Source organism: Triturus cristatus, chromosome 4_1 (genome assembly GCF_964204655.1).
Source record: "Triturus cristatus chromosome 4_1, aTriCri1.1, whole genome shotgun sequence".
In the NCBI taxonomy this organism is placed as follows: Eukaryota; Metazoa; Chordata; class Amphibia; order Caudata; family Salamandridae; genus Triturus; species Triturus cristatus.
In genome coordinates, this window is record NC_140585.1 from 189263772 (window position 1) to 189274036 (window position 10265).

At 41.8% G+C, this 10265-nt stretch overlaps 1 protein-coding gene across 1 annotated transcript; it reads left to right on the plus strand.

The window, feature by feature from the left end:
* The first annotated feature begins 5133 nt into the window (after positions 1 to 5133).
* LOC146853922 (olfactory receptor 5J3-like) lies at positions 5134 to 6084 on the plus strand. The gene has a single exon (XM_085650973.1). It carries the CDS (start codon positions 5134 to 5136, stop codon positions 6082 to 6084), a length of 951 nt encoding a protein of 316 aa, XP_085507099.1.
* Positions 6085 to 10265: the final 4181 nt, after the last annotated feature.

Here is a 10265-nt window from a genome sequence, read left to right on the forward strand (position 1 = left end):
AGAGGATGTTCCCCCCTCTTTAGCAGGTTGCATTTACAGTTCCTCAGACATGTCCTGCACTTGTTCCTCCCCAGATTCTGACCTTTCCTCCTCATTGTGTTGGTCTGGTGGACCTCTGCAAATGCTTGCAAAGCATTTTGTATCTCTGCTTTTCTAGTGCTTCCTTTGACAAGCAACCTCTTCTCCTGGCAAAATCCCTTAAGCTGGTCCACAGTGTAGGTCTCAAGTTTGGCCAACTCAAACTCCACCGTGGCAGATGAGATCACAGACACAACAGGAAAATGTGATTAACGAACACTAGAGACATCAAAAAGTGTCATTCAGGGGTAATTTAACCCTTTTACACCTAGGCCTTATCCCCTTGGGCTTTGCCTTTTTTAGGCTATTTGGGGTAATTCATGCTTAGGCAGCTGTAACTTTTTGTCCACACAAGATATCTACACCAAATGTGCATAGTTTTCTTCCAACATCATGAGAATTTTAAAGGTACCCAGGGTTTGTGGATTCTTCTGGAGGGGACTCAGAAATTAGCCAGATTACTGCAAATTTTTGGAGATTTTTGGAAAAAAGTGGAAAATGTCCTGCAGAAGAAAGTGTCGCTTTTTCCCCTGCAGATGGTATCAACAAAGGGTTTGTAGTGCTAAAATCACCATCTTCCTATTTTTCAGGGACAGGAAGACTTTTGGCAGAAAACCAACATTTTCTACACAGTTTTGGCATTTTACTGGGAAATAGCCTATTTTTGCTATTTTCTATGCTTTCAACCTCCTTCCAGTTAGTGGTATAAATGGATCCTGGAAAGTTATACATTTCTGAAAAGTAGACACAATTATGAATTCACCATGGGGTCATATGTGTAGATCCGTCAAGGTTTTTTTTAATAGAAACTACCAGTTGAAAATAAAAAAACATTGAAAATAAGTTGAGAAAAACAGCCATTTGTGCTAGTGTTTTCACCTGTAACTTCTTCTAAGTATGACATATTTGTGAAAGCAATATACCGTTACATCTGCTGGACGCTGGTTGTGGGGGTATATAGGACTTGTAGGTTCACCAAGAACCTGAGGAACCCAGAGCCAATAACTGAGCAGTGTCTTGCAATGGTTTTTCATTGGGCACTGGGTATATAGCAATTCATTTGGTAAAATATAAAGAGTGAAAGATTGGTACCTAGGGAACCTATATATTTCTGATATGGGGAAAAAATAGAGAGTTTATAAGTAGTAGTTATTTGCACATTTCCATAATTGTGGCTACCCATACAAGCATGTGAATTAGAGGTCATTTTTTAAAATCACTTTTTTTTTTACATATTGTCTTACATTTGGAAGCAGAAATGCTGAGAAAGTTAGTTGATAATAACACTTGTTCTACTATTCTGTGTTCCCCTAAGTCTCTCAATAAAAATACTACCTCACTTGTGTGGGTAGGCCTAGTGCCCGTGACAGGAAAAGGCCCAAAACACAACCTAGACACATCACATTTTTTCTGTGAAAATTGACACTTTTTTAGCAGTGTGCCTAGCTGTGGATTTTATACCCTAGCTCAGCCGGCACCTAAGTAAATCTAGCAAACCTTTACATTTTTTAAAACTAGACACCGAGGGAAAACTATTATGGGTGACTTGTGCAGCTCCCACCAGGGACTGTTACCAAGAATCCCTTTCAAACTTCAAACTTTGTCAAAAGAAAACACATTTTCCTCACATTTTTGTGATGGAAAGTTCTGGAATTTGTGTGGATCCACAAAATTCCACCCACCCTGCATTTCGCAAAGTTTCTCAATAAAAATGTTACCTTACTTGTGAGGGTAGGCCTAATGCCCGTGACAGGAAACGGTCCAAAACGGAACATGGACACAAACAGTGAAAACTGACCCTTTTTTTGCAATGTTCCTAGCTGTGGATTTTTAACCCTAGCTCAGACGGCACCTAGAGAAGGCTAGCAAACCGATGCATTGTTAAAAACAAGACACCCAGGGAAGACGTAGATGGGGTGACATGTGTGGACACCCACAAAAGTGAATTACTATTTTTATCGGGAGACGATGGGGAACACTGTGTGGTAAGGAATTTGTATCGCCGGTGATCCCACAAGTTTTCCACACAGAAACATGAGAAAAGTGTGATTTTTTTCAGCTAAATTGCAAGGGATTCTTGGTAGGAAATAGTGGATCCACGCAAGCCATACCTCCCTGGACACCCCCAGGTGTCTAGTTTTGAGAAATGTCTGGGTTTGGTAGGTTTCCCTAGATGGCCGCCAAGCCCGTGCCAAAAACTGAGGTGACCCCCCATGCAAAACCATGTAATTTTGTGATTGGTAATTTTAATGTCTCCATAATATGTTTTGGGCACTTGATCCACCCACACAAGTGAGGTACCATAATTTTTGGGAGACCTGGGGGTATGCTGGGTTGTGTCACCCTGGTTATCCCACAACTTTCCTGCACAAAAGCTCTTCCCCAGCTCCTGAGGCTGTTTGGGGTGAAAGGAAATCCATCTGGTGCCCGCACCAGAGGGATTTCCTGTGACATGTCGTCTGACGCACTGGAGCCGTCCGACAAACATGAGCACTTTTGCATTCAACAGCTCCAGTGCTTCTGACGTATGCAAGAAGTTAAACATGTAATGGACTTAGGTATGTATTAGTAGAGTGAAGTAAGTTACCATAACTGCATAAACACAAACCGTATCCTCACTTCTGATCACCAGTGTAAGAATTTGGGTTCCTTTTGACTGGAGTGAAAGCCCTGCTCAAACAGTAAACACAATTCTAGTCAGGGTAAATCATAAGCACACCCTAAATTAACCTGTGCTCACCCTATAGTAGCTTGGCACTGAGCAGTCAGGCTTAACTTAAGAGGCTAGTTGTAAAGTATTTGTGAAACACATTAAACAGGGAAAACACCACTCAAAAAAGAAGATTCCACACCAACTTAGAAAATAGTGCTTAGACGCAATAAATGTCAGTGGGGTTATCTGGTTGTTATGGGGCAGGGCAATGTCAAGAGTTCTAGTCAACCCTGATGGAGCATTGCCCGGATACAGGGACCATGCACTGCCCTCTGAACAAAACACAGAGGGCAGTGCATGGTCGCAACAGCAAGATGCGGGTTGCAGCAGTGCGATTTGTCAGTCTTGATCCCTCAGTTGAGATAATGTGTCAACTTTCCCCATGCAATGATGACAATGAGTCAGTTCCAAACAGCAAACACCAGTTCCGAGATGCGATGGATCCGAGGCTTATGCACCGTAATTCTCCGTGCAGCTTAGGGAATGCGTCAATCATCTTTCTGTAGTGGTGGTAATGCTCTGGTTCCAATGACAATCGCTGGTTCCAAATGCAATACACTGTTTCTATTTCTGCAACAGTGTTCTTGCATCTATTATGCCCTTGGTGTAGAAGGTATGTTGGTTCTCCTTAAGCAAACAACTGGGTCCACTTCCAATGGGCCAGGCACAGGAGCAATGTGGAAGACTTTGATGCCCCTGAGTCTTAAAACAGTAAGCTAATCAGCTAACCCTGAGAGTCACTCTGGTTTGCAGTGATGGAGGTCCAGTCTTTACCCAGGTAGATAGAACAGCAAGCAGCAGGGTAACACAGCAAGGAAGTGGTCTTCGAGATTAGCAGTCCAGCAGAGTGGCAGTCCTTAAGCACAGCAGTTCATCTTTCTAGCAGAATGATTTTAAGTCCAGAAGTGTAATGAGTTGGTAGGGTCAGAGGTCCAGTACTTATACCCAGTTGTACCTATGAAGTAAGGAGACTTCAAAGAAGGGCCTTTGAAGTGATCAGAGGTTCTTCCTTCCTGCCCTAAGTCCAGACTCACTACAGGGGGATTTTTAGCCCTTCATGTGTGGAAAGGACACTGCCTATTCAGGTATAAGTGTGGAGCTGTGCTCAGCTCCTCCCTTTCATGCTTCCAGGTAGATCCATCAAGTCACTCCCAAGTTCCCTTTGTGTTTGACTGTCCAGAGGGATTACACAAAGTCCAGCTGCTACCCAGACCAACCAGTGATTAGAGACAGGCAGCAGACACCAAATGGCTAAGAGCAGGAAAATGCCTAACTTTCTAAAAGTGATAGTTTCAAAATAGTAACAACAAATCCAACTTTGCCATCAAAGAGGATGTATCGTTACCATTCCATATGTGCTAAACATGACAGATCAACATTCTCTCTATTAGGAATTACAGCTTATTAAATGTAATAAGTAATCTCCAAAATAAGGAGTAGGCCTCTCATGATTGAAAATAGATTTTGGGAGATATTCACAACAGGACATGTAAAACTTAAAAGCATGTGTCTTACCTTTTAGTTACATAGCACCCCGCCCTATCGGATACCTAGGACCTAAGTTAGGTGAGACTTAACCCCTTCAGTGCCCATGACGAGCTGGACTCGTCATGGGCTGCGGTGGCGCTGTGCCCATGACGAGTCCAGCTCGTCATGAACTCCGCCCGCTAATGGAAGGCGCGGCACTGGGCGGGGTAAGGGGCGGGCATGCAAGGGGTTAAATATAATAAAAGATTAGTATAAGGCTTGGCAACGAGTTGTAAATTCCAATTTGACCTGATAGTTTTAAACTGTACACACAGGCTCTGCATTTCCAGGCCTGAGAAAGGTTTAAGGGCAAGTTGAGTGGGTGGCATAAGCAGTTCTGCAGTAGCACTAGTGGCATTTAATTTACAGGCCCTGTGCACATGTAGTGCACTTCCCCAGGGACTAATAAGTAAATTAAATATACCAATTGGGTATGAGTCAATGTTAACATGTTTAGCGAAGGGAGCACATGCACGTATGACTGGTCAGCATTGGTAAAGTCAATAGAAATACATTTCCAAAATTTGAGCAAGCAAGAACAATTTTGGAGAGGGCCACCTTTAGGCTGTCAGGTCTAGCATAGGCTTACACTAGGTGAAAGGTAAAGAGTTGTTGTGTTCATAAACAGCATCATATCACAAGCAGTGGCATTTGAAAAGGTCCTTTTTAAGAAGTGAACACATAATCTTACCCATTGTAAGTCATCACATTGAATTAATGATGCTAATGATGATCCTGTTGCATACAACTTGAAGGCTTTTCCTCCAAACTCTTCCTCCATTATTCCTTTCTCTGCAGGTACAGCAAGACCCTAAATGGAACAACGGAACCTGACTAGAGTGAAAGAGTTCATCCTTCTAGGACTCACTGATATTCCAGAACTGAAGACACCACTCTTCTGGATGTTCCTTGTGATTTTCATATTAACTCTTTTGGGCAACTTGAGCATCATAACTCTGATATGGATCTCCCCTCATCTTCACACACCCATGTACTTTCTTCTCAGCAACCTTTCAGTGCTAGACCTGTGCTACTGCTCTGTCATAACACCTAATATGCTGGCAAATTTCCTTGCAGAGAGGCAGATTATGTCTTTTTCTGGGTGTGCAGTGCAGATGTTCATATTTGTCATGCTTGGAAGTACAGAGGACTTTGTCTTGGCCTCGATGGCCTATGACCGCTATGCTGCTATATGTCATCCTTTGCACTATTCATCGATAATCACTAACAAAGTATGCATTTATCTTGTGGTTGGGTCATATCTTGGGGGCTTAGGAAATTCTCTGGTACAAACGACTTTTACTTTCACATCAACATTTTGTGGCCCAAACCAGATCTCCCATTTCTTGTGTGATATTCTGCCGCTGCTAAAGCTCTCCTGTTCTGACACCACTCTCAATGAAGTTGCCCTGTTCATTGTGGCTGGCGCCATGGTCTTTGGATGTCTGACGGTGATCCTCGTGTCTTATCTTAGAATAATCTTAACCATCCTGAAGATACGCTCCTCGGAAGGAAGACGTCGAACCTTTTCCACCTGCTCCTCTCACTTTATCTGTGTAACTTTATTCTTTGGAACAGTTCTTTTTATGTATTTTAGGCCAAGTTCAAAGTATGCTCTGGATCAGGACAGAGTGGCTTCATTATGCTACACTGTGATCATCCCCATGCTGAACCCTTTGATCTACAGCCTGAGGAACCACCAGGTAAAGATGACCATCTTGCAACACCTAAGAAAAACATGTGTCTTGAAGTCAAGTCTCTGGTAGATTCATGAGTAAAGTCAATCTTCCTATGTTTGATTTTTTTCCACCTCCTGTACATAATTCTTCTGTTTGTGCATTCTGATTTCTATGTCTATCAGTGTCTACAAGTGCCTTTTATCTCTTAGTTACTCACTATCTAAGAAGAGGCTGTGTCTTCAGTATCTTTATCAAATGTCAGCTGCCTGCCTATATGTCCTTTTTCTTTGTTAGTCGGTCTGTCATATATCTGCCCAAATGTCTTTTTCCTTGACTATCTATTTGGCCATCCAATCTGTATCCATCATTATGGTCAAAGTTAAGTATATGTAGATAGCTTTAGATGTTCTGTATCACAATTTATGCCACGATATTGCTGTGTTTCTAGTTGGATGGGTAGAGATGTGTCTGTATACGTGGACTCAACCCCTTGTAAAAGAGATATTTGAATGTAATATTTGTTATCACTGATATTGTTCAGCTATCTTTTGTCAACTTCCAGTGAAGGTGACAACTTCAGCAGTTAATATAATGAGATGTATGGATGCTTCAGGCTACCAGTGAAGGTGCCTATATGAATCAGATATCTCTTCAATGTCACTCTTTCACATTATTTTCTTAATGCAGCCATCTGACGAATTATGTCATGATGCAAATCAAAACCCTAGCTGACATCATCGGTCAAAAAACATTATGAAATAGCTGTTGCTTGTGAATGAAAGAGTAGCAAGACCGATTCACGAAAACTGCTTTGTTTTCACTACATAGGATGTACCCTTTGATGCTGAAAGGGCCTTCACTATTTTTAGGTGACCTTCTTCAAACCTTAATCACTCAGATGAAACCTGAATAGATTTTGAAATTGCTAGGGGAAGTGACCATACCAATTGCTAGTTAGCCCCCTAAATTGTAATATATTCAGCTGGCAAAATAAGGCTGTTATACTGTGAGAAGGAGCTTGAAAGGTCTGTGTTGTAGCAAAGGTGCTAGATCAGGACCAAGTCCAAGTTGCTTTTCCCTACTCTTTGGGAAAAATTGTTATCGTTAGATTTTCGCAGAGGAATATCAGCTGGCATCCCAATTCCTGAATGAGGAGCAGAGAGGCCTGCCAGTGGATTCCCTAGACTGAGATTGAGAATATATGTTCAGCCAGCTAGATTCTATTGTCAGAAGTTGGGTATGGTCCCCAAAGGAGAATACCCAGCCGAACAGTTCAATGTCATTTCATTTTGAAATCTCATGCCTGGACTGCAGTGTGTCTACTTTTTATGTTTGCAGACGGGTGGATCTATTGGACAACTTGTGAGTATCTCTGCACCTGGGAGACCATAGGGAGACAAATAATCTGATCTCTCCCCAGAGAGAACGTCTGCGCATAGGGTACAGGCAGCAAGTATGAATGAAAATGAGTGATAACATATGAAATATAGTATATTATTCTATGGAATTTTCTTACAGTATTAGGGATAAACTACTCTTTTTAGTTTCAAAATGTATCCAAACATTCAGAGGCAAAACGGTGTTCATGTGGCTAGGTATTCGAGATCCAGAGTTTCATTAGTGTACATTCTCATATTTTAATCACATCAGCAATGTCCTTGGGACCACTGCCTGCCATTAAAAATATTTTCCGATCCTGTCACAAAGGGGAAGAGTTAACCTGGGGACCCCTTCCCATTCGCGACTCCATTACTACCTTCTTGAAGAGGGTGGTAATTTGCAAATGTTTTGCGACCGCAAATATTCGTACATGGGATAGAGAGCCACTATTTGTAAGGGAACGACCCTTCCAATTAGCGAGTCACTAAACACTTTTTTGCAAGTCACAATTTGTTTGCGACTTACAAAACTGTGTTGGTCCATGGCCATTCCAATTTTAGCATGTGCAAACAGGTTCCTAACCCGTTTGCACATGCTAAAATTGTGCGTACATCTGGCCCTTAGTTTTGTGGCTGTTTAATTTTGTACAATTTTTTTTTTAAATAAACAATGTACAAATGAAAAAGATGGTTTTATAGGTAAATAGGTTTCTCATTATGATACTCAACCCTAAATTATTTTTACGATTATGTAAACATGTGTGGTATTGACATTAATATACATTATGACATCTGACGTTCTAGATATTATTCGGATAGGTAATGTTTATATGTTACCACTAAAACGGAAATTTGATAATATCTAATATGTATTTATATCTGTGCATGTATGTTTTAAAGAGCACCAATGCATGTTCCATTGTTCCTAAGGTAAGAGTTACGACAACATAGCAAATGGCCAAACCTTAGCTTTGTTATGCTTTGTTTAATTAGTTATTTATAATTAGAACATTGGATTGTTAGGCGCTCCATTGAAGACAATGGAGTGCTCCGGGATTCTAATGGCTCGTAGAAGCCTGGAGCATCAACATTCTAATGATGTTATTCACAGCTGTTACTGTTAACACAGGTCTCACAGAGCCTGAGGGGATTTCAACCCCCTCAGGCTATATGAGGCCTATGTTTTACAAATTAGAACATTGTACCTCCTAGGGCCAGAAAGTTCTAATAGCCTTTGAGCCCTCCGTAGCGGCCTCTGACGCCCATTAAAGGCCCACTCCATTGTTAAAGGTTAACGCTGGAGCGGGCCTTCAATGGCCAGTAGAGCCCTCTATGTCAGCTACTAAGGTTATATTAAATCATTGTTAAAAATGTCTACCAACTTTCCACTGTTTAAATTTTCAATCATAAGGTAGACAACTATATACTCCAGAGATGGTGTGTAACATTATAGTAGCACATGCCACTCTTCTCAATATTGCTGCCAGAATTTGATTGGGTAGAACATTTGTCTGTAGATCATGAAGAGAAATGTGATATTCAGGAATCACAAATGCAAATGAATTCTCAGGAGGGACCTGTGCAAAAAATGTTGTTATGCTATCTTGATTTGTAGAGCACACGTCATCAGCCAATAGGGTATCCATACGCTGGAGCAGGTGTGGGTCTGTGTGGGGAGTGATTAAATTGTCAGTGGGTGGATGGTTGCAGGGCCAGGTCTTCACCTTCTTGTGGAATTCAAGAAGAAAGGAGGTGACCCTAATGTGTAGCGGGCGGACAGTCCATGTTTTAGGTGCGATGTGAGAGAGGAATGTCATAGTATTGAATTTGTTTTCTAAAAGCTAAAGCGTAATGTTGCTTCATTTATATCTTTGCTTACTCAGCTCATCGGCATTTTTCTCAAAAACATGAAATAAAGAAAAAATAGCTTTGAAATAATCATGTGTGTATCATCTTTTCCTATATGCAACACATACATTTATATCTGTTATTATGGAGTTTTCGATGTCAAAAGTATGTCAAAATGTTTTCCATACAATTTAAATAATGTTTCAATTTTAAAACATATGCCTGTATACTTTTCAAATATATATTGTTTGGGTTATTAAAATGCTTTACCTCATCTGATGTTAGTAATCCATGCTTTGTCTATGTAGACTACATTGTTTTTATTTATTTATTTATTTATTTTTTTTAAAAGATTTTTATTGAACAGAAAAAAGGATACAAGCATGGGCCTACAACCACCAGGGCCGGCCGCTAGAGTCAAAAAGGATCACACAGTGTTAAAGTCATCAACCGACCCATGGTCCCCAGCCCATTACAGAAGCTCCGGATACTCCTAAGGGAATCAGGATACACACGTTTACCATAAATAACAACTAAAAACAAAAGGCGAGGCGTAGTAACATGAAGTGGGCGTCAGACTACAGCAGGGGGACCCTACATCCGACCACCAAATGGCGGTCAAGGGAAAGGAGGACTAAGAGGTCAGGGGGGGTCACGGGAGAGCCAGGTCTACACTCGGATATTCCAAATACGCAAGGAACCATCAAGGGTCAGGGGGACAAGGCAACCTCGGAAGTGTCCACCAGGGGGCGAGCACAGATATTTCCCCGATACTGATTCCATTGCCCCCAGATTCTACCCCATGCCCCCGGTTTACCACGGGCCACATACACAGTCTTCTCCCTGAACATGCACCAGTCCATGTTCTCCTTCCATACAGACACAGTGGGCGGCCGCTGGGAACCCCAAAGCTGCGCTATATCTCTCTTGGCAATCATGTTCCCCAGGGCCGCCCACCGAGTCTGGGCCGCGTTATAATCATTTGGCTCCCACACATTCAGAACACAACGACGCACCTCCGGCAACAGAGCGACCCCGGTG